The sequence below is a fragment of the Ictalurus furcatus genome, chromosome 23, assembly GCF_023375685.1.
Source record: "Ictalurus furcatus strain D&B chromosome 23, Billie_1.0, whole genome shotgun sequence".
Lineage (NCBI taxonomy): Eukaryota > Metazoa > Chordata > Actinopteri > Siluriformes > Ictaluridae > Ictalurus > Ictalurus furcatus.
In genome coordinates, this window is record NC_071277.1 from 3,766,083 (window position 1) to 3,791,770 (window position 25,688).

A 25,688-nucleotide genomic window follows, 5' to 3' on the forward strand; every position below is an offset into this window, starting at 1 on the left:
AGACAAGTCAGTTAAATGTCTGCATTGGGGCCGGGAATTCAAAACATTGTACGCTGTGACTGAAGCCAAGAATCCTGATTAAGATATTAATAGGCATATTAATATCTTAATATATTAATAAATCCATCAACATGTCTGCTCTTGCAGATAGGAATGTGCACAGACCAGCCACTGCATGCTATAGCTATCACCTGGAGAGCACTAAAAGGAGTGTCTTGTAGACTTGTGGACATTTTTGAACCAGAAAAATGGAGTTTTTCCAAACTTACTTTGCCAAAGTTTACAGACAGAATGTTGCTTCATGACACCCTGTGTGCTCTGTGGTGAGTTTTGGAAGTAGTATTAATGCATGAATGATTGTCATGATTCTCATAATTATGGCTTTGAGCATTTTATTCTCAAAAAATTGTATCACCACCAGAGTGATTTACATCCTCAATAAAGAATGGTATCAGCACTATTTACAGTGGTGCTCGATAGTTTGTGAACCCTTTAAAATGTTCCATATATCTGAATAAATATGACTCAAAACATCTTCAGATTTTTATGACACGAGTCCTAAAAGTAGACCAAGAGATCCCAATTAAACAAATGAGACAAAAAATATTATATTATATCACTTATTTACTGAGGAAAATTATCCAATATTACATAATCTGTGAATGGGAAGAGTATGTGAACCTCTAGGATTAGCAGTTTAATTTGAAGGTGAAATTAGAGTCAGGTGATTTCAGTCAATGGAATGACGATCAGGTGTGAGCGAGCACCCTATTTTATTTATATTATTTTACAGTATCTATCAAAGTCTGATGCTCATCAGGTTGGAAAAGGTTACAAAACCATCTCTAAAGAGTTTGGACTCCACCAATCCAACCAGTCAGACAGATTGTGTACAAATGGAGGAAATTCAAGACCGTTATTACCCTCCTCGGGAGTGATCAACCAACAAAGATCACTCCAAGAGCAAAACGTGTAATAGTCTGTGAGGTCATAAAGGAACCCAGGGTAACATGTAAGCAACTAAAGGCTTCTCTAACATTGGCGAATGTTAATGCTCATGAGTTCACCATCAGGAGATCACTGAGCAACAATGGTATGCATGGCCGGTTGCAAGGGGAAAACCATTGCTCTCTAAAAAGAACACTGCTGCCCATCTGCAGTAACGATCACATGGACAAGCCAGAAGTCTATTTGAAAAATGTTTTATGGATAGATGAGTCCAAAATAGAATTTTTGGTTTAAATGAGAAGTAATATGTTTGGAAAAAGGAAACACTGCATTCCAGCATAAGAACCTTATCCCATCTGTGAAACATGGTGGTGGTAGGATCATGATTTGGGCCTGTTTTGCTGCATCTAGGCAGGATGACTTGCCATCAGTGATGGAACAATGAATTGTGAATTATACCAGCTAACTCTAAAGGAAAATGTGAACTGAATCTCATGAGAAAGTGGGTCCTGCATCAAGACCACGACCCTAAGCACACGAGTCGTTCTATCAAAGAACGGTTAAAAAATAATAAAGTTAATGTTTTGGAACGGCCAAGTCAATGTCTTGACCTTAATCCAATAGAAATGTTGTGGAAAGTCCTGAAGCAAGCAGCTCATGTGAGGAAACCCACCAACATCCCAGAGTTGAAGCCGTTCTGTACTGAGGAACGGGTTAAAATTCTTCCAAGCCGACGTGCAGGACTGATCAGCAGTTACTGGAAATGTTCAGTTGCAGTTATTGCTGCACAAGGGCGTCACACCAGATACTGAAAGCAAAGGTTCACATACTTTTAACACTCACAGATATGTAATATTTGATGATTTTCTGCAATAAAAACAAGACCAAGTCTAATATTTTTGTCCCATTTGTTTAATTGGGCTCTCGTTTATCTACTTTTAGAACTTGTGTGAAAATCTTATATGTAGAAATATAGAAAATTCTAAAGGGCTCACAAACTTTCAAGCACTACAAAACTACTGTGCTGTCTGCACTTGTCTGGAGCTCCCAGGATGTGTTGTGAACCGCTATAATGACTCTGATATACAAGGAAGTACAACACAAGGTTACATATGTAACCATAGTTGTATGAGTCACTCAGGTCATTTATTATTTATTTATTTATTTATTTTATTTGTATAGCGCTTTTTACAATAGACATTGTCTCAAAGCAGCTTTACAGAAATATCAACATGGTATACAGATATTAAAGGTGCAAATTTATCCCAACTGAGTAAGCCACTGAGTGGCGACGGTGGCAAGGTCACTCAGGGTCCTTTTATAGACTACTCACAGGGGTCATGGTCACAAGGTGATGACTGAGCTATTGGTACTATGAGCAAATGGAAATAGCTATGACCAAATTTGAACGGAAGGATGTTAATGGATTTTACTCTCATGGACCTCAAGAATCCTTTTAAAAAAAAAAAAAAACACTTAAATAAAAGGTCTTGCATCCTTCTCCTCACGCTTTCATGAATTACAGGAACGTTACAATCAGGTTTTGTGAAGGACGTCATATACAGTAAGTAGTCACCAACCATTTCCCTGAGCTGTTTTCCCGTCTTTCCCATGATGGACAGATTTCCGTTTACATTTGCACGCTAATTGCCGATTCCAGGTCGTATGATGGTCTGTTTGTGTTTGGCTGTTGTTCAGATGCACCTGAAAGTCTTCAAAGAAATTACTGTCTATACCAACATCTATGGCTTTGCATTTCTGCTCTGGTTTTCAAATCGTTATAATTAAAGTATTTCCCCTAGCCAGAGGTGTTTGGAAGTCATGAGAAATCCTGAGAGTAGAGAAGGAAACAGAGCAGAAGATGCAGAAATCATCCACGGTATCCTGAACACAGGCTTTGTTTTAAAAGAATTGGCTAAATAAGCCTATGATTACTTAATAAATCTCAGCAGTAGTTCTGTTTTTGATAAAGACATGACAATGCTCAATGGGAAATAAGACTAGAAGATGACATACAAGAGTGTGTAACTCTGTTCAAATAATTACTCTCAGCTATGTCCCCCGCTGTGAAGAAGGATTTAAAGTGTAATAAACAAAGACGCTGTGTGGTTGTGCTCAGTACTGACACGAGAAACAAGGTCATACGTTTAAGACAAAAGTCTGCCTTTATTCAGAAGTATAAAATACAAATACAAAAGAAAGGGCAGTTTGTTAGGAAACGATAAATACAACTTAAAGTTAAAAGCAGTCAGTGCGTATGAAACTGTGACAACTCTCATTCAACAGTGAAACTTAAGGACTTAAATAGCTGATGCTGTGTCGATTTAATTGGTGTGGATAAAAGGCAAAATGTTCCGCAGGACAAACTGACGCCCATCTGACTCACTTTTATCCATTTTCATGTATTTTTCATGTCAGAGTGTTAAAACAAACGGACGATAAAAACACAATAGAAATGACACTTAAATTAAAAAAAAAAAAAAAGATGCACAAACAAAATGTTAACAAAATTACTGAATAACTATTATACAAAAATATATTTACAGTTTACTTTGGCCAATAAATAGTTTTAACTGAAAGGCAGTTAGACATAAACGTCGGATTGCACTTATAGGTGTGTAATTAATACACACATTAAGCAAATTAAAGAAGCATTGTGATTTAAAAAGGTGGTTTGGGGATCATTTTTGAAACTTTGAGGTTCTGGCAATAATTTGGGAAAACATAACTCAACCTAACTAAAATGTAACATACTTTTAAGTCTATTACTGTATATTGATATGCAATATATACGTGATTTAGAAGCTTGCTGGGCGCACGGTGGCTTAGTGGTTAGCATGTTCGCCTCACACCTCCAGGGTTCGAGTCCCGGCGGGAATTTGCATGTTCTCCCCGTGCTGCGGGGGTTTCCTCCGCGTACTCCGGTTTCCTCCCCCAGTCCAAAGACATGCATGGTAGGCTGATTGGCGTCTCTAAAGTGTCCGTAGTGTATGAATGTGTATGTGATTGTGCCCTGTGATGGACTGGCACGCTGTCCAGGGTGTACCCCACCTTGTGCCCAATGCCTCCTCGGATAGGCTCCAGGTTCCCGGTGACCCTGAAAAGGATTAAACGGTCGAAGATGGATGGATAGAAGCTCGCTACACTGGAATTGCCATTCTCCTGACCTGAACATTGAAAGTTGTGAGTCGGCTGTGTATACAATATGATGAGGGTCCAGGGTTCTTCAGTTAAGTAATTGTTACATTTTTGACCAAAGTGTTGTGTAAGTTTAAAAACACAAGACTACATTGAACCAAAATAAAACAACCAGTTCATTCGATATAAAACAAAACAGACTAACTCACATGGCTTTACTGTATATAATTTTACACTGTAATGGCATCACTCGGCGTGGATGATGTGATGATACGAAGATATTTTCTCACAATTCTTTTCGAAGAGTATTGTGCTATGGTAATAAGTCAGTAGACCGACTGTGTGTAATTAAAACACATTTACACCAAATGAAATGACAAACAGCAATGCCACACTGTCTAAAACTTAATATTAGCAAGTGACTGACTGGACATCAGTACATTATGCTGTTATGTATTCCAAATTCAGCAAAAAAAAATATAATATCAGGATACATACAATGTATTGTGAAACATGGTCAAGTATTGTGATATGATATTTCTGCCATATAACACACCCTTAAATAATACTTAGTGTTTTTTTTATGGCATCTCAGTACCTGGTATAGATATGTATTGACAAAATAATTTAAGGGATGTATCATTTTAAAATAAAACAGAAAGAAAGAAAAAAGAAATGGAAAACATGGTTATATTTTAAATAGTTCCATATATACAAATTAGGAATGTTGTGCAAAGCCTAGAGAAAAAGTGTGTGTGTGTGTGTGTGTGTGTGTGTGTGTGTGTGTGTGGTGTGTGTGTGTGTGTTTATTTAAACCAGTGCAGGTAGTTTGAGTTCACAGCAGGAACACACATGTTGTTATTGCACGAGCCGCCGTAACTGGGAGGGCACATTGAGCAAGGCACGCCCACTTTATAGGGAGCTTCACCAATCCAGTTACCCCTAAAAACAACAAGAAAACAATATTTAGAATTCCCAGTATGGGCAAGCTCAAATCCCGACCATAATACAGCCATCTGTTGCATGGAAATCCAAGACAGCATAACTAACTGGCCGTGTTCTCTGGGTGGGGTGGTGACATTAGCCAATCATGGACGTCTGTGTATGTGGAAGACGGCAGATAGCGCTTTCCTCTGAGTGTGTTCAGCTGCTCTGTGAGGTAGCATGAGCAGCAGTTCAGAAAGGTGCTCTCCAGTTGGTGGTTTGTCATGTCACAGAGGAGAAATAGCAAGTGGGTGGGAACTGTCAATGACTGAAACTGGAAGCAAAATGAAATTTCCAGAATGTCATCCTCATCTAATTTATGACATGCACAGAAAGTGTCTCAGTGTTTAAACCATTAGAAATGATCTACGTTGAATCTATGTTGACGTGTGTAACTACTAAAACGGGTTAGAAACATCTCAACACTTTGTTCCGTCATTAAAAATGCCATGACCTATGTATACATACATGATTTAAAACACCCCTATGACCTCCTGACAAATAGATGACCCTGCCCTTTCCTCCCACTACACTGTTAATGCTGTGCTACTAACTATGGCGAGAAGCCACATTGGAATTGTGGCTCTGAATGTCTGGACCTTAGACTGTCTCTGAGTCCAAAAAGACATCTGGTCACCAATATTAGAGAATAATTGATGTATCTGGACAGTGAGTACAGTTAATGACTTCAGGGCTTCCAGACCTCATTCACTGCTACTATAAAACTGTCCCGTGCTCCCTTAAAGGTAACTAATAACTTTCACAAGATCACAAACTGAGCTCATACATCAATCTATATTTATCCAGAAGTTCTGACAAGGTCTGAGTTTTAAATTGGAAAAAGGTGAATTTGATACATTGCAGTAACAAACTTGACCCGAATACCAATCTAGATGAATTAACGACAAAATGTTATGCTCTTTAGTGCAGGTGGACTTTACTATTATCTTCTTCCAGCATAACTGTTTTCAATTATTATTGCTTTCATTCATTTTCATTTATCTGACAAAAAAAAAAAAAAAAAGTTTCATGGTTTAAAGCTAATTTCTAGTATTGTTCCACGTTCAGTAAACATTTCAAAAGGGACATTTAGACCCCAACCAAAGGGTTAATATTGAGACACATCTGGTGTGTATTTCCTCAAACTCAGCCGCTCACTGGGAACAATTGTACTTCTCTCGCCATAATTACCCTGAATCTGGTTCACATGTTGAAAAGTGGCTGCTCGTCAGTTTTTTCAGCCTATGTAGTTAAGATGAAAACGAATAAATGTTGATGTTTTTGAAGCTGTTCAATCCAAACCAATATATTTAAATTTTTTCCTTCAAATGTAAACTTTTAACCACCTTACAACTTACGCGCTTACAACTTTTCTTACTCTGCTAATACGATGGGAGTTCAGACCATGTTGTTGGGGAACAAAAATCTACAGAAATTTCATCTCCAGGGCAAGTTGAGGAAGCTGCTGCTCGTTTTGTTTAATACTGCATTTAATTAAGGTTATTATTTACATGTTGTCTTTTTCCTCTGTTTGTTTTCTCTTGTATTTGAATCAGGTTTATTTATTCTGTACAGAACGTTGGACAGGAGCATTGCTGGGATTTTTAAACACCTCAGCGTCACAGCTAGGTTGAGAAACAGTCTGCCAACCAAAAATATCCATCCAGCAGTCATCCTGTGACTACGACCTAAATAATATCTGGTTAGAGATGGTCCTGTGTGGTCTTTTCTCACTGACAGATTGGGCAGAGGAGAGCTGACACATTATGGAGAGCAACAGATGGGCTATAGTGTAAACTAAATGGTGGGTAGACTTGATAGTATGGCCAATACACTGGAAACTGACTATATATCTAATACACTTATATATGAACTATCAGTTTATCATGTAATATGTAAGGAATAAAACATAACGGGGTGTGTCCTTATAGGAAATGAATCAACAACAGGGTGGTGTGATGCAAAGTGGAGGGCCGTTACCGACCTGAAGTTAATCATTTTCCTATAACAGCATATCCAGAGGTTATTCATTCATGTTATATCACACTAATTTGCCAACTTGTAAAGATTTTTATTCATTAGAGAATGACGCATTGTATTTTATATCCATTTATATGGACTATATACAATATAGTCTTGTGGAATGGATGTGAAACAAGTTCGTTCCTATTATCACTTACACTGTAGCAGCTATAAATTCCGTCGCCAGCCTCTCCTTTTCTCTCTTTATTGAAGTTAATGATACAAATAAAATATGTTGTTTTTTTTTTTTTTTCTGTCAAGCCTTACATCCTGAAGACTTTCCTGTGGTGGAAAAACTTAAAAGATCAGCTTTAACTCCGAGTGCGTTCTGACCAAGATTAGAAAATTCAACTGTTGCTGTGCTAGATAGTATATTTAGAGCTAAAGGACAACATACACTGTATTTCTGCTAACTCTATAAATAGATTGCAGTGTGTGTGGGTGTGTGTGGGTGGGTGTGTGTGTGCTATTACACTTACTTTCCTGAATAGTTACACACCAAATACGTTGCTCTCCTCCATACTGAGCCCCACACATTCATATTGTGACATGTATGGATGGCACATCCGACTTTATTTGACGTGGCCCAAACCATCTGCAAAATCCAATCAGAAACATCCATAAATTGGAAATGATTAAAGCATATCACTTTTACTCTCATTCTTCTCATCTTCCTTACTGATGTCCTGGCTATGCAAAGTAACATTTAACCTAATAACCTAGAGCAATTATTGCTATGATTATTGTGTGATTGTTGATTACGGTTGGATTATTGTAAATGCCTAAGTTAACTGCCTATTTTTATCTTAAAAAGAGAACTGTGTTTATTAGTTTCATTCATTAAATTGCTCAGAATGTCATGCACACTACATGCTGTCGTGTGTATGACATTCATTAAATTGCTCAGAATGTCATGCACACTACATGCTGTCGTGTGTATGACTCACTTGCGTGTAATGTGTGCACATGGGCCCGTAGCAATTAAGAGGGCATCTGGGATTGCAGTCACGTGGATACGGGAAAGAATAATCTTTCACTTCATCATACCACGGCTTCACCAGCTGCAGGATGGATCTGTACCTAAAACATCCAAAAACTATGTCTTACTGAAGAGTTGCACAGCATGGGACAGATAGATTTATAGACAAACAGATAAGACACATACAGATGTAGTTGGGTGACAAAAAAATGACGCACAGTGTCTTAGTAAGGCCACCAGAAGCCTCCAAAATGGTGTCACTGTGCCATAGCATAGATTCTACAAGTCTCTGGAACTGTACTGGAGTGATGAACACCATTCCTTCAAAAGCTATTCCCTGAAATGGTGTTTTGATGATGGTGGTGCAGAGCGCTGGCAAACACTCACTTCAAACACACCACTCCAAAAGAGAGGTTTGAGATCTGGTGACTGTGAAGGTCATAGCATGTAATTTACATCACTTTCGTACACATTAAACCGTTCGGTGAGCCCTCGTGCCCTGTAGATGGGGGCGGGGTCATGTTGGAAGAGACCACTCCCATTGATTTGCAGTGACCATTCCATGTAAGGGGACAAGTAGACTCAAAACATGCCACCTTTTTCCATTAATTCACCACCCTTCTATAGAAGAGACAGTATATTGAGATGTAATATACTACATGTGTGATATATGTCCAAATCCATCCTCATAGTAGATGAGTTGCATGTTATTTCTGGTAAGAAATATGTACAGATACAATACATACCTTCCAGTTCGTACAGAAAGGTTTTGCCCGAGGAACCTGAGAAGATTGCGAGGGCCATGTTCCCAAAGACACATAGAAGCCCACTCTTCTGCTCTCTGAGCGAGGGTTTCATCCCAGACCTGAAAACACAACAAGACACCAATCACCAAAATTAATTATCATGTTTCCTCCGCCCTGCGTGCACGAAGTTTGCATGCTCTCCCTGTGCTCCCTGGTACTCTGGTTTCATCCCCCAGTCCAAAGACATGTGTTGTAGGGTGATTGGCATTCCCATGTTGTCAGTACAATTGTGCCCTAAGATGGTTTAGAACCCATTTTAAGAAACACTAAAGACCAGTCATAATACCATTAATAATAATACCACTCATAATACCACTGGGGGCAGTGGTGGCTTAGCGGTTAAGGCTCTGGGTTACTGAGGTCGGGGGTTCAAGCCCCAGCACTGCCAAGTTACCACTGTTGGGTCCTTGAGCAAGCCTCAAGGACCCAACCCTCCCTGCTCCAGGGGGTGCTGCATCATGGCTGACCCTGCACTCTGACCCCGACTGCCTGACAGGCTTGGGTATGCGAAGAAAACAATTTCACTGTGCCCTACTGTATATGTGACCAATAAAGACTCATTATCATTATTATTTGGCAAAATCAGAGAGGTACACTAGAGGCAGTAGAGAAGCTCTTCATTAGTCCAACTAAACTTATATATACAGTATAAACCTTCAGAAAGAGTGAATAATATGTAACTGTCCGACAATGCAGGGCTCAAATGAGAAATACTGTACATGTGAAATACTACCACCTCATTTTCTTTCTAAAAGCAGTAAAAGGAAATCTGTTCACCATGCCATCACCAAACAGCTGGCAAGTCGTTCAAAAAATGACCTAAATAGTTCTGGGTAGAAGATGAAAACTGACATTGTTAATTACGACGATATTTTTGACGTGAACATGTTTTTGTTATTTTACCCAGAAGACCGATGTTTGTCCAAGGAAGATTAATGAGTCCATCTTTACCAACCTCCCTTTGTTAAGTATTTGTTAAGCTCGAGTCTCAGCAACTTTGGTGGTCTGGGCCATTTGTATCTTCACAACAGCTGCACATTAGCTGGACAGTCAAGGAGACATTTGTTACAACAGATTGGCTATAATTGTACGGAAAGAACAGATCCCAGGCCGCATTCCAATACACCTACTTATGTGTTAACTGGAGCTGTTGTTGTAATATACTTGTTAGTGTTGTCATGACCGACATTCTAACCTACTACTATATTACTTTCTTACAAGATCACATCCCAAGGTGGTTTATTGCACTTATACCATAGGAATTTGCCAATGCTAGCAACCTTTTTTATTTATTAAAGAATGACATCATATATTTTATGTATTTATAGTTACACTTAATGTCAGGGAACGTCCAGGACACAAGGTAGTTCCTGTCGTCACTTGCTGTATGTTAATACAGCACCCATTTTTGCCACTTAGTGGAATGATCCATTTCCATCGAATCATGGTTCATGTTTTTTAGTATCATGACAAGCAACAAGACAGGAATTGTGCCGTTTTCTATCTTCTCTGTTTTTACTATCAGTTGTTCTTAAAATATTCAGATTAGATGCCAAACAATAAATGATTTTGCAGCTGTGAATATACAGGACATTTTTTCGGAGATAATGATAACGAGTCTTTATTGGTCACATATACATTACAGCACAGTGAAATTCTTTTCTTCGCATACCCCAGCATGTTAGGAGGTTGGGGTCAGAGCGCAGGGTCAGCCATGATACAGCGCCCCCTGGAGCAGAGAGGGTTAAGGGCCTTGCTCAATGGCCCAACGGTGGCAGCTTGGCAGCACCGGGGGCGTGAACCCCCGACCTTCCGATCAGTAACCCAGAGCCTGGGAGTGCTGGAGTTTGAACCATTGAACTTCCAATCATGTTATGATGCTATGATGACTGATGGGCTCTTAAAAAGCTACCTAAGTGCTTAATCAGTCAAGGCAAAAAGGTTTTCTGAACCAAATGGCTGATGCATCCACATGTCTCATAAGGTATTTGTCACTACTGTCATATGATACAAAGAACACATTGTCTGAAGAAAGCTATCAGCATCTACAAGGACCACACACACCCATGCCATCACATGTTTGAACTACTTCCATCTGGCAGGCGTTATAATACATTTTATGCCCATACTTCAAGACTGAGGTATAGCTTTAAATGCTTTGAACCAAGCCACCCAGAAATCTCTGCCTTCTTAACTATTTGTAGGCTTTTAAAACTGTTGGCATAATCAGTGGAATTCACAGAGACTGTTATCCTGTCCAGAATGGTGTGGAATTGCCAAAACTATACTGTCTGAACAATTAACATTGACATGGTTATATATTGTAAAATTGTATATACTGGGGATGTTGTTGTTACTATTGTCATTACCAGTTCCATATTGGATTGATTGCACACATTTAAATATTTATATATTCTTACTATTTCTTATTTAAGTTTTTATTTTTATTGTGCTACAGCATCCAGTAAGGACGCCGCAAGTGTAATTTCATTGTACGGATGCAATGAGGTTTGTACATATACAATGACAAGAAGATTCAATTCAATTCAATAGAAGGGATTTGTTATATACTGTGATTTTAAGGAAAATCACATTATAGGTTTTGAAAAATAGAAACACCAGTTTATATTTAATACATGCCCGGCAAGTGTAACTGACTGTTTCATCAAGTATATGGAATACTGTGCTCCTAACCTACCTCAGTGAGTGACTACAGTACATAGTAGCAAGCTAGAAATGTCCCAGATGGAAGGAAAAGAAATTAGCAAGTGCAGCTACTCAGTCATAATCTTAGCTATTAATTTTACTATATCTGTCAGCACTCTTCTACTATTCCATAGTAGTATTATTTTTTCATGTAATATGCCTGGAAAGACTCATTTCCTCTTGCACTGAGAATCTGAACTTTATTCAGGTCATTCTACTCAAATATACTTTGTGTGTGTGTGTGTGTGTGTGTGTGTATATATATATATATATATATATATATATATATATATATATATATATATATATATATATATACACAAGATGTTAAGGTTAATATGCTGTCTTACCATGTATTCCATGTTGGAAGCCGGTGGAAAAACGTTTCCTCTAACTTTATTGTGGTAATCAAGAATGGCCAGCTGGTCGTCTTGGGAAATGTACCTCTTTCGTCTGTTTTTTGGAAAGTTTACATGGTCCATGTGATATTTGGAGTTATTGTCAGAGAAACTGATGGACGGTGGAGCAGAGACGGTGGAATTAAAAGCTGAAAGTACACTTGCTGCTCCACAAGACATGCAGATGAGCAGCAAATCGATGGCCAAGCCGTGCTCATTCATCATGACCTTCTGGAGGTTTTGGCTCAGGAAATCCCTTCTTCAAGATCTGTCTGCTGGAGAACTGACAAAAAAAGGTTCACTGACTTGGCTCTGCACTTTCACAAATTCTCTGCAAAAATCCAAAGAGCTTTCTGACTTTTAAATCACGAGAACACATTCATCCACTAGTAAAGAATTATTCAATAGCTTATACTGTAAAACAATCTATGCACAACCCGGCTGCTGTTTAAAAGTCTATACCTTGACTAAAATGATGAAAGAGTGTCTTTGTTTGGAGGATTATGCCTGTGTGTGTGTGTGTGTGTGTGTGTGTGCGTCCAAAAGCCAGCGTGCCTGTAAAACTCCTCCTGTTGTAAAAGACAAGATGACTCTGCTTTCAGCAAGGAGCTGCTCCATTTTTATAGCACAGTGACTGTCGCAAAAAAAAAAAAAAAAAAAAAAATTTGCTGCAGGGCTTCAGAAGGTGTTTGGAATCCCACCCCATCACCTGAAACACATCACTCGCAGACGTAATGCCTTGTTTCTCTCACCCATTTCCTGGCTGTTTTAATCATAACATCTGCTTTTGGTTTGCACAGCTGGCAAGGGTAGAAAAGAAAACAGAAGATAAGCAAGGAAATTATCCACTGACCCCCAAAACACACATCAGCACTATGCAAAGCCTGCGTGCTTAGAGCCAAGTGTGACGCAAAACCTTAGAACAGGGAAAGACGTCTTTCTGTAGTAACACTGGAGTACCCCGATAAATAATACCTTTATTTGGCAAATAAATCCTTTCTTGGGAAACACTTGATCTTTATAATTTTGTGCAAGAAAAAAACCTAAAGGTGCTTATTTTGTTAAAGATATTTTAATGGCTATATATATATATATATATATATATATATATATATATATATATATATATATATATATATATATATATATATATCTTTTAAATTACAGCTGTATAAACATTTCATAACACAACATATATAGAGCATATATGTATTTTGTATCTATACAGTCCTGATCAGAATTATTGGCCCCCCTGCATTGTAAGTACAGAATAAATGCAAATGAACCAGTTTTGTATAACCAGAATATTTTAATAGCATGTCCAAAGTTATTGAACAACAAGAACAAAAAAAAAAAAAAATGTGAAATTAAATCATATGGTGAAATTAAAAATACAGACAGAAAATGTACGCTGGGCACAATTATCGGCGCCTGTCTGCTGGTATTTTCCGCCACTCTTCCGTTGCTATGCGTTCAAGCTCCTTTAAGATTGCAGGAGTCCTTTTTACAATATCAGATTTCATCTCTCTCCAAAGATTTTCAATGGGATTTAGGTCAGGACTCATTGCTGGCCAGTTTAAAACACTCCATCTTTTCCTTTTCAGCTATTCTTTTGTGCTTTAAGATGTGTGCTTCGGGTCATCGTCCTGCTGAAAGACCCAAGACCTTCACCTCAAACCTAATTTTCTGGCACTAGGTAACACATTTCGCTCTAAAATGTCTTAGTAATCTTCTGATTTCATCATTCCTTTGATACATTCAATGCCTCCGGTAGCGGAGGCAGCAAAGCAGCCGCAAAGCATGATAGAACCTCCACCATGTTTTACTGTAGGTCGGGTGTTCTTTTCCTTATGGGCTTCATTTCATTGCCTGTAAACAAACTGATGCACTGCATTCCCAAAGAGCTCTACTTTGGTTTCATCTGTCTATAGAACATTATCCCAGAGAGACTGTGGCTTATCTATGAAAGATTTTGCAAACGTTACTCTTGGCCTTCACCCATGGAGCCCTACTTGGTTCAGTGTGCGGCGTATCGTACGAGCTGAAACCACCGCTCTAGATTGCTCCAGGTCAGCCTGAAGCTCTTTAGATGTCTTGTATGGTGTTTTTTTTTTTTCCCACAGTCCACACCATCTTCATCTTCGGAACACAAATGAGGACGTTTTTACGAAAGCTGGGAGATTTCTGTCCCTCCGTTTACAGTCCAGTAACCAACACAGATTTCAACACAGAGGAGGAAGTTTTTTGTCCACTCTCGCATCAACAGAACACATGAATGCGTTGTGGTTCTCTCATGAATGTGCGTTGGAGATCCGTGTGGAACTGAAGATATTTTGTGAGTAGAGTAAATGGTAAATAAATAAATGGCGCACTTATATAGCGCTTTTATCCAAAGCGCTTTACACTGTCTCATTCACACACAGACTCACACACCAATGGTAGCAGAGCTACCATGCATGGCGCTAACTTGCCATCGGGAGCAACTTGGGGTTCAGCGTCTTGCCCAAGGACACTTCGGCATGTGGAGTCACGTGGGCCGGGAATCGAACCGCCAACCCTACGATTAGTGGACAACCCGCTCTACCACCTGATCCACAGCGGGGAGTAGAGAGTTAATTTTAAAAATCATACGTATCCCTTCATAAAATTGGGATTAAACCACTGGAGTCACATGGATTACTTTTATGATGCCTTTATGAACTTTTTGGAGCTTATAAAAACCAAAACATTTGAAGGTTTTGGTTACTGGACTGTAAATGGAGGGACAGAAATCTGTCAGATTTCAATAAAAATGCCTTCATTTGTGCTCCGAAGATGGATGAAAGTCTTATGTGTTTGGAATAACATGAGGGTGAGTAACTGACAGAAATTTTATTTTTGGTGAGCTATGGATTTAAAAGTAATCAAATGGACATTCGGGGGACATCTGACTTATATGAAAATTGAGCGTCAGATCCTGATTTACATGTACATAGCTTTTTTTTTCCTCAAAGTTTCCAGCATCTTTGTTCATCACATTGGCTGTTTTTACTTCGATGATTCTTAAACTGGCCGCTGAACAGAAATCGCTAAGCAATCGAGAATTGCTATTGCTAAACTGAAAAATCCAGCTTGTTCTGTCCAAAACATCGAATGAGCTGTTCAAGCTAGTAGACGACCTTGACAAATCTGATTAATAAATGTTTGACATTTTGTAACCGTGAGCAGCAGTTGTGCGTGCGAAATCTGAGACTGCAGTGAGGCACAGGCTCACTAACACTGGACGAGATTGGAAAACCCTCACCTGGTCTTCTTCCAATGTTCAGCTGTCCACTTTTGGTGAGCGTATGCACAGTAGCTATTCCTGTTTTTGGCTGACAAGAACCCGATGTGCTCTTCTGCTGTCGTGTTGTGTGTGATCTCAGCATTCTGAGATGCTTTTCTGCTCACCACGGTTGTAAAGAGTGATTATTTGAGTCCCCTATGGTAGCCTTCCTGTCAGCTTAAACCATTCTTGCCATTCTCTCTCATAAACAAGGCGTTTGAGCCCAGTGAACTCCTTCTCACTGGATGTTTTTTGTTTGTTTGTTTGCTTTTCCACACCATTCAGTGTAAACTCTAGAGATGCTGTGCTGGAAAATCCCAAGCGATCATCAGTTTCTCAAATACTCAAACCTGCCTGCCAGGCACCAACAACCATGCCACGGTCAAAGTCATGGAGGTCACATTTTTACCCCCATTTTGATATTCCTCAGTCTGATGTGAACATTAAATGAAGCTCTTGAGCTGTAAATGCATGATATTATACATCATGCTGCTGCCATATGATTGGCTGACTGGATGCAGTGCAGATGTTCCTAATAAAGTGGGCGTGAGTGTTTAAACTGAGTGAGCATTTAGAGCTGCTAATTTCACTCCCAAATCTCAAACACTTCAGCGCTAGATAGTACGCTTTTGTGAACTGAGCCGTTTATATATGCAGTATGCCGTGTAAAACCACTGAGAAAAACAAACACTCCATACAGGATTTCGCGTAGTTTTTTCCGATGTTTGTCGCGGAGAAAAATGCTCGATTTTGTCACGGCTTTTTTTTTTTTTTTTTTTTTCCAAAATTTGCGATGTAACTTGCAGAGATTTGTGTGCTTTTCTTATGGAAAACTATCTGAATTGGCAAAACTCCAGCTGTACGAGATTGTTTTGCACTGTCTTTTGCAGTGATGATTGTCGTTAAATGAGACCTCTCAGCCGTACTCAACGCACATGAATCGACGAGGGCTTTGGCTGAATGCATGTTGTGATGACGTCACATGACACATCCTGGCCCAAATCTGTGGTAATTTTGAAAAATATATATTAAAAAAAAAAAATCCTCCGAATATTGCGCCGTTTGCTTGACTTTGCGTTCATTTCTGCGATCGCAAAATCCTGGAAGGACCGAACAAAGGAAGGCGAAAGAGAGAGGCGAGCTAGTCCTAATACAATATACAGCCCATATATTAAGCTTGCTACATGTGTCAGATCTTTTAAAAGATATCAAATAAAATGGTAATGAATTTGAAAGGAACAAAAAAGTGAGCAAAATGCTGCAAACAATGTACAAAACCTCGGACACAGAATAGCGTCGTGCTACAAAACATTGCAATCGTAGGCTGAAATCCTGACCCGCTGCTAACCACATTAGCACCGTGGGTTGCTTTTCTCCTAATATTTTCCCTCCATTTCTATAAAATAAGTCATTTTGAAAGAAACAACCCGTTTGGTATATTTGTGAGGCATGTGTGCATATTGTGTTTCCTCTTAATAGTGTGTGTGTGTGTGTGTGGTGTTTCATATAGCAGGGGCAATGTGTGTGTGAACTTTATCAGATCCCACAACGACCCCAAGGCTCCATATGGTCACACAGTAAAGTAACAGTTGTTTGAACATGTGTGAGCACTTGAAGGAAGTCCAACAGATTTTATGGCCTGGCAAGATCCAGGTCGTGCCAATCTATTTGTTTCTTTCTTATATTTATTATAATTTGCTGTACTGTAAAGACTACACTTGTTCAGTGCTGGATTCCAGCAGTGTTGGCATGCCCGAGCATCCACAGTGCCAGCAGCTGAGGCCCTTCAGCAGGTCATCATTTTCATTGGCAGCTGGTGAACAAATCAAAGTACTGTGACGCAGGATTTCTCTCCCTCCCTCCCGTGCTCGCGCTCTAAAAACCCACCGTTTCCAAACTTTCTTGGAAGTGATGCTGTGTAAGGCCTGAAACCACGCCATAAGAGCATGAATGCTCTCACTCCCACTGCATGGTGAAATCTTGCAGACTGCAAGTTTCTAATATGTGTATCACTGGGAATATCTGCTATTGTGCTTTGAGCATATGAGAACCTAATGAAATAAAATACCTTTGTAATTGCAAGGTTGTGTGGATTGTGTGTACAATGCTCAGTTTTTGTACAGTGTACAATTTTAGTTGGTTAAATGTGTGAATACACCACAATTCGTTTCGCTAGGCAATTGGGAAATATGGACCTTCAGCATAAACTTGCTAATTCTTGAAGTTAACAATTTAGCTTGTCGCTGTTTAAGTAGTGGTGGTGGCTCAGGGGTTAAACGCTCTGGGTTACTGATCAGAAGGGCAGGAGTTTAAGCTCCAGCACTGCCAAGCTACCACTGTTGGGCCCTTGGGCAAGGCCCTTAACCCTCAATTGCTCAGTTGTATAAATGAGATAAATGTAAGTCACTCTGGATAAGAGCGTCTGCCAAATGCCACGAATGTAAATGTAAATGTAAGTACAAAACAGACGTAAATACAGACAATGTGGTAATAGTGGAAAAGAAAGAAATCCATAAAGAAAATCAGCATTTCACTCAGATGGGCGAATACATTACTAGGAAAGGTTTCTGCTTGATTCAATGACACTACAAATACTTAACCACTAACTGAACTTTCATGGCTTCTACTATATACAGTAACATCAACAATGTGTCACAACTCATTAACTTGCAGCTATGAGTAATATATGGCATATGGTTAAAATAAAGTCATATTTGAATGTAGTATCTGTTCTAGTCTGTCCATGGGCCACACTGTAAGCAAAATTAAGTGTAAGTCAAATTAGTATGTTACAAATGAAAAGTAACTACGGTAGCCTGTATTGCTGTAGTATTTTGGAAACGCCGGTTAGTACGATAGGATATGAGTCCTGATGGGGCCAAAGGTAGTGTCTAGTTAGGTCAAATTAACTAGACACTGTGAACACTATAGTTAGCAAGCTAGTGAAATTTAGCTAGATGACATTCACTGTTGTTAAAAGCAGGTCTATGACCATTCATGCTTCTGTACACAAATGTTAAATGAAAACAAATTGACGATTTCTGCCAATCCATCCATTTTTCATACCGCTTATCCTACATAGGGTTTTGGGGAGTCTGGAGGGGAATCACGGGGCAAGGCAGGGGACACCCTGAACAGGGTGCCAACCCATCGCAGCCTACAATACATGTCTTTAGAGGAAGCCCCTGAAGCACAGGGAGAACATGCAAGCTCTGCGCACACGGCAGACAAGGCAAGTTATCTGGCAAAAAAAAAAATTCATCTTTTACTTATATCTGTATTTGTATTGTAACAGAATGGTCAGTGTGTTGCTACTGTATGTTATCTGTGTCAATCATTTATATTACAACCGTTAGACACAAGAGTAAAGCTACTAATATAGCAAATTCTTCTGCAACCTCTAGCTTGCACTGAAAGACTGGGATTTGAGAGGTGCAGGCCATTTTAAAACACCACCACAGTGCAATGCTGTAGAGCTAAGTTGATTTAATTTAAATTTTGCATGGTAGGCAACCCATCAGGTCACATACTGACATGCGAAGAAACTCACGATCACCTTTGGACTAGAAAGCCGAGTCAGAGAGTTCAGCCGTGTTGTAAAATATACAGACAGAAAATTGATTTACTTGGAGTGCAGTTGTAATTTTCCTTTCTCTCCAGCACAAAGAGAAGAACAGTAACGTCCATCAGACCCAAATTCACAGCTGTGATCTCCACCCGAAGGATTCGGTTTCTCTTTCCTCTCTTGGCTGAGAGCGGCTTGTCTAGGAAAATCACTTAAGAGTTATCTTTGAAAAGAAAAAAAAAAAAAAAAAACGCTGGCTTTGAACGTGAGCAGAAATGAGTTTTTCATGCTCAGGGCTCATTAGAAACTGGGGCAGGTGTCATGTTTTAAGATTGTGTTTTGAGAACTTCTGTCATGAGCGGTGGACGTTATTTGGAAATTTCAATTGTGACATGAGCCATAAATGAAGCCATTTTCATTTATATTTTCAGATGTGCATCCAGTGTTATTCTCAGTGGTCGAATGACTTGTCCAGAATGAGCTGAGAGCATATGCCAGCTTTAAACTGAATAAAAGGCAAGAAGGCATTTTACAAATGCAACATTGGAATTACTATATTGGAATAGATGGGAAATTTAGCTACACTGTGTACGTATTATCCGAGTGAGCGATCTAAAATGAGCTTTTTATACATTTTCACTCCCTTTTCTTTCCACTGCAGTTAAATTTCCTGTTCTACCTCCTGATCTTCCCCTTTCCTGCACCTCATATGCTGTGTTATATTAAAGACAGTCAGTACGAGACTGAGAAAAATAAAAAAAATAAAGCTGAGGTTACTTACTGATTTGTTGTCACTGGCCACAGAGCAAAAAGAAATGCTGTGACTGGCCTCTGTGGTTTTTGTTTGCTTCTCCCAAGTATAAGATTAATGCACAAATTTTGTATATTTCACAACGCAATGTAAAAAGTTTAGCTCAGTCTCAAAGCCACAAACAGTCCTCTTCAAAGCCCTTTTATGTTGAAGTCAAATTTATGGAATTCACATCGATTCTCAATGATCACACCTTTCAGATGCTTCATTTAGAGCCATTTGGTTTAACAAGCTAGTGTTAGTACATACGGTTTACCAGTCCAGCTTGTAGCTCTTTGCATGTTTTCCCACTATGTTGTCTGGATACATGACTTCAAGCACTTAATGAGGGGGTCTTTGTTACTTTTTACTTTTGAGATTTTGTACTTGAGATTTGTCGAGTGCACATAATAAAGCAAAGCTCTTAAACCTAGCACGAACACTGAGCCACAAAAGCCGGTTCTCATCGCTGCCTCAGTGCAGGTGAGGAATCTCAGGTCTTTAAAATGCCTAAGAAATCCTACAGATGAGGCATGTGCTAATAATCAGATATAATGTACAGTGTATTCACTATGGGAAGAACGCAAAGCGAAGGAGGCCGTGTGATGCACTGGGCAATGTTCTGTTGGGAAACCTTGGGTCCTGCCATTCATGTGGATGTTACTTTGACACGTATCACCTACCTAAACATTGTTGGAGACCAAGTACACCCCTTCATGGCAACGGTGTTCCCGAACGGCAGTGGCATCTTTCAGCAGGATAACGCGCCCTGACACACTGCAAAAAATTGTTCAGGAACGGTTTGAGGAAAATGACAAAGAGTTCAAGGTGTTCATTTGGCCTCCAAATTCCCCAGATCTCAATCCGATCGAGCATCTGCAGGGTTACTGGACAAACTAGTTCTATCCATGGAGGCCCCACCTCACAACCTACAGGACTTAAAGGATCTGCTGCTAACGTCTTGGTGTCAGATATCACGATGTGGTAGCAATCAGTCGCAATAATGTAAATGATGATTTAATCTTGATGATTACGGCTTACAGCTCATGGAAATCAAAAATCCAGCATCTCAAAATATTAAAGAATTTATAATACAGAAATGTCGACCTCCTGAAAAGTGTTCATTTATGTATGTGTGTCTTACCTGGGGTAAGGAGAAAAAGAACTGGACCGTTGCTCAGTGGTCCAAAGTCCTATTTTCAGATGAAAGTAAATGTTGATTTGGAAATCAAGGTTCCAGAGTCTGGAGGAAGAGTGGAGAGGAACAGACTCCAAGTTGCTTGAAGTCCAGTGTGAAGTTTCCACAGTCAGTGATGATTTGGGTTGCCATGTCATCTGCTGGTGTTGGTGCACTGTGTTTTCTCAAGTCGAGAGTCGATGCAGCGTCTACCAGGAGATTTTAGAGCTGTTCATGCTTCCATCTGCTGACAAGCTTTATGGAGATGATTTCCTTTTCCAGCAGGACTCGGCACCTGCCCACAGTGCCAAAACTACTAGTAACTGGTTTACTCTCCATGGTGTTACTGTGCTTGATTGTCCAGCCGACTCGCCTGACCCGAACCCCATAGAGAATCTACGAGAGACACCAGACCCGACAATACAGACGAGCTGAAGGCCGCCATCAAAGCGACCTGGACTTCCAGAACACCTCAGCAGTTCCACAGGCTGATCGCCTCCACGCCACGCCGCATTCATGTAGTCATTTGTGCACAAGAAGCCCTGACAAAGTATTGAGTGCATAAATTAACATACTTTTCACAAGGTCGACATTTCTGTATTATAAATTCTTTATTCTAATATTTTGAGATGCTGGATTTTCGATTTCCATGAGCTGTAAGCTGTAATCATCAAGATTACAAAAAACAAACAAACCAAAAAAAAAAACGTTTAACAAAAAAAAAAAAAAAAAAAAAAAGGCTTGAAGTATTTCACTTTATGTGTAATGAATCTAGAAAATATGAAAGTTACATTTTTTTCATTAAGTAACGGACAAAAATGTACTTTTCCACGATATTCAAATTTTTTTTAGATGCACCTGAGACAAAAACAGGTGATACTAGAATGTATGTACTACAATATTACTGTATTACAGAATAATATTGTAAATCGAAATAAAACATTAAATATTACATGAAAATGTCATATCAACACATGCCAATTACATAACTAGCCAGTTTTAACCTCAAATCAAATCCCTCACCACACACACACACACACACACACACACACACACACACACACACACACGGCACTGTTTCTATTTCCAACCTGTGACATTCCTTTCCACCCAAAATATTCTCACTCAATATGTAACACATTTCTTGAGATCTTTGATGGCACATTAGAGAGGGAATATGGTGAGCTTTGCATCTACGCTCAGACATTTCACAAGAGCTTCTGATGTATACAAGCAAACATGAAAATGCTCTCTATGTCTAAATGTACCTTGATGTATAATCCAGTCTGTATGTTAATACTCTTTGATTTGAATGTTGTCGTTGTTGTCGTTGTTGTTTTATCTGGAAGTTTGCACGTGTTTAAATTCTGAGTTTCATTATCTGAATTCGAAGCTCCTGAATTCAACATTTTCATGAATTTCCTTGGAAGGACAAACCACAATAAGTTAACCCTGGGTTTCAGGTTCAAGCCAAACCAAAAAGTAGTTCAACATTTCCATACAAGTCTATTGTTGTTTTGATCTCAGCTTGAATATTTTTCTCTTATGGCTGATGTATTTGAAGTTGTCAGTTGCATGTTTTGAGCTCCAGCTTCAGTGATCTAAGTTCTGATATGCTGCTACATCTCAGTGTTCTGTGTTCTGTGTTTCTAATTCTGAATTCTTGATTTTGGGAGTCGACTCCCGTGTTTCAAGCTGCATGTTCCAAATGTTTTGTCTTTAGCTCCACATTTTGAGCTCCATCCTAATTCAACTGCAAGCAGATTTAGTGTTTTTTTTTTTTTAATTTTGGAATAGGACAATGATTTCAAGTTCTACATTTCTAATTGCAGTGGTGCAGTGGTGGCTTGGTGGTTAAGGCTCTGGGTTACTGATCGGAAGGTCGAGAGTCCAAGCCCCAGCACTGCCAAGCTGCCACTGTCGAGCCCTCGAGCAAGGCCCTTAACCTTCTCTGCTCCAGGGGGCACTGCATCATGGCGGACCCTGTGCTCTGACCCCAGCTTCCTCAGATGCTGGGGTATGCGAAGAAAAGAATTTCAGTGTGCTGTGATGTATATGTGATCAATAAAAACTCATTATAAGTTCTGTGTTCCATATTTTTAGCTGTACATTCTGACTTACAAGTTCCATTTTCAGTGATCAGTATTCGGAGTTACATGTTTAGCGTTTAGTGTTACAAGTGTTACGTTTCTAATGATAACTTCTGAGTTCCTAGTTCCATGGTTAGTGTTCAGTATTCAGAGTTCCATGTTCAGTGTTTTGTGTTCCAAGTTCCAAGTTTCTAATGATAAGTTCTGAGTTCCAAGTCCTATGTTCAGAGTTCTAAGTTCTACATTTGTGCAAGTGTAGGAGCTTGCCCGAGTCAGCCTGATGAACCGTTACCACCATAATGAGTTTATATCATGCGACTTTATTGTGGAGGTACCATAGGGTAGCCAGACATCCAGCTTTAGACCAGACAATAAGATAATTCATCTCCATGTCCTCCATCTTGCACACATATATGTTCTCCTATTGTATTTCATGAGTGACGCTACATGACATCATAGCTCACCTACGTGTTAACGGGAAAAGGGTCCAGCTGCTAACTGCAAAGTCAATTTGGAAAAGAACAGGTTTCTTGTAAAAAAAAGTAGGAAAGTTTCATTCCAGTGACGTCGCTGTAGTATGATGCAGAAGTTGGTGTAGATATTTGCAGCAAATGAAGGCAAGCAAAATGTACAGAGGGCAGGATAACACTTCATTCCAATATTCCATGCTGCAATCCTCACAGAGAGGCACTTTATTTTTCCAAAAATTAGAAGACTTGAGGCTGACAGAACTCCAAATATGTGTGCACTGTTGGAGGGGGTAAAGAAAGGGGTGACATATTTAACTCAATTCAATTTAATACAAAGTTTTATTTGTATAGCGCGTTTAACAATGGGCATTGTCCCAAAGCAGCTTTACAGAAATATATCAATTCAGGATATAAATTTTAAATGTATGAATTTTTTCCCTAATGAGCAAGCCAGAGGCGACAGTGGTAAGGAAAAACTCCCTGAGAGGATATGGGGAAGAAATCCTGAGAGGAACCAGACTCAAAAGGGAACCCGTCCTCATCTGGGTGACATCGAATAGTGCAATGATAAATAATTCCCTTCTATAACTGTTTACTACATGGTCACATAGTGCAATTGTGTAACCAGGAACAAGGTTCTATATTACTAAGGAACAATGTTCAGAATAATAATAGCATACGATTCTTGCCAAAGAAACACTAATAACAATAATAGACTGACAGTGAGATTTCTAGGCTGTTTGACAATGCCAAGGGCAACTCCCAAATGCACAAAATTGTAAACAATAATGTAAGAGTATGAGCCAGGCTGAGAGCTTGCTTTTAATGCTAGAAGCTTCCAGTTTTAGGCAGCAAGCCGAAGATATTACTAGCTTAGCGAGAGTGTTAGAGTATTGCTAGCTAGCTATGTTAGCTAGCCGGACCCAAGCAACAAACATCCACATCAGGTGCTGCTTTTACCAACTGAAGGAATATTCAACTGCATTACCATTTCTCATCAAATGATTTCAGCACACTGTTGAGGAACAGGTGAATATAAAAATCAGAGGCTGTGGCAGCCAATGAAGTAACCAGGAATCGATTGACAATCGAGTAACGATGTTAATATCGAGTAACATGTCAGTCACAATATGGTCAAAGGTTCTTTTTTATTTTTGCTCTGTTAGCACCAATAGATCCTAAAGAAGCCACACTCACTTTGTTTATTGCCCGTCAACTAACTGGCTATCTAGCTCACACTGATTTGTACATTCCCGTTAAAGATGCTTCCGGTGACATTGTTTTCTCTTCCTCCGACGAGCCATCATATTTTAAGTCAAAACTACCGCTTATCCTACACAGGGTCACGGGGAGCCTGGAGCCTATCCCAGGGGACTCGGGCACAAGGCGGGGGACACCCTGGACGGGGTGCCAACCCATCACAGGGCACAACTGCACACACATTCACACAATTTAGACATGCCGATCAGCCTACAACGCATGTCTTTGGATCGGGGGAGGAAACCAGAGTACCTGGAGGAAACCCCCGAAGCATGGGGAGAACATGAAAACGCTGCACACACAGAGTGAAGGCAGGAATCGAACCTCTAACCCTGGAGGTGCGAGGCAAACATGCTAACCATTAAGCCACCGTCAAAAGTTATATTCAAGGAAATTCTATAGTTTGCCATGTTCGCTGATGACGTCGTTAACACTCTTGTAGTAACTGTTTTGAACTAACGAGTGTAATTTTATCTAGCAAACACAGACGAATGGAGTGATACACACAATGAAATGTCCCAGTGCAGATATTTTAAATATAAGCACTCTTGGAACACCGCTCGACCAATCAGATTAGTGGACCAGAACTAATTGCTAATGTTGTAAATGCTGATAATTGCTGTATATCATATAACCGGTACACAGCACATATATAATCTGAGTGTCTGCTTAATCATAGTGCTAGACCATTTGAAGTCGCTATAATGTGTTTTGCTTTTCCAAGCTGTCTGCAGTCATCTGTTACATGCAGCGAAGTTTATGGCCTCAAATGTTACCACCCAAACAAACCATTAGGTTTTTAAGGATCATTAGATGTTTTGCTTTTCTCAGGCCAAATTCAGCAAATCAGGGTGGCACAAGACTTAACAGGAAATACACCTTCAGCATTAGCAGTCATCTCGCAGGACTAATTACTCAACAAGCTTTGTACTCTGATACTTAGTCTTTAAAAGAAAAAAATCTTTAAAATCGAGACAGATTCAGTTATTTTAAATGGTCACATCCCAATATTATCCGAGTGAAAATGTTATTCCTCAGGCGAAGTGCCATT

At 39.5% G+C, this 25,688-nt stretch overlaps 1 protein-coding gene across 3 annotated transcripts; it reads right to left on the reverse strand.

Annotated features, from left to right (window-relative positions):
* Positions 1 to 2,468: 2,468 nt before the first annotated feature.
* Positions 2,469 to 22,103, reverse strand: pi15a (peptidase inhibitor 15a). Of its 3 annotated transcripts, XM_053611798.1 has the most exons (7): positions 20,785 to 22,103; positions 20,324 to 20,417; positions 11,934 to 12,264; positions 8,818 to 8,936; positions 8,040 to 8,172; positions 7,572 to 7,687; positions 2,469 to 5,028 (listed from the first exon to the last, which is right to left on the reverse strand). In XM_053611798.1, exons 3-7 carry the CDS (start codon positions 12,204 to 12,206, stop codon positions 4,893 to 4,895), a joined length of 777 nt encoding a protein of 258 aa, XP_053467773.1. In that variant the 5' UTR covers positions 12,207 to 12,264; positions 20,324 to 20,417; positions 20,785 to 22,103; the 3' UTR covers positions 2,469 to 4,892. The 3 variants fall into 3 exon arrangements, with proteins under 3 accessions (XP_053467773.1, XP_053467772.1, XP_053467771.1); XM_053611797.1 differs by lacking the exons at positions 20,324 to 20,417; positions 20,785 to 22,103 and adding an exon at positions 12,444 to 12,961; XM_053611796.1 differs by lacking the exons at positions 20,324 to 20,417; positions 20,785 to 22,103 and having other exon boundaries at positions 11,934 to 12,961.
* Positions 22,104 to 25,688: the final 3,585 nt, after the last annotated feature.

Coding starts and splice junctions, on each gene's coding strand:
- pi15a (XM_053611798.1), bottom strand. CDS start 12,206: ATGATGAATGAGCACGGCTTGGCCATCGATTTGCTGCTCATCTGCATG. Junction 8,937..11,933: donor CTTCCAACATGGAATACATG/GTAAGACAGCAT, acceptor TTGTGTTTTCAG/GTCTGGGATGAAACCCTCGC. Junction 7,688..8,039: donor TGTGCACACATTACACGCAA/GTGAGTCATACA, acceptor TGGATTTTGCAG/ATGGTTTGGGCCACGTCAAA.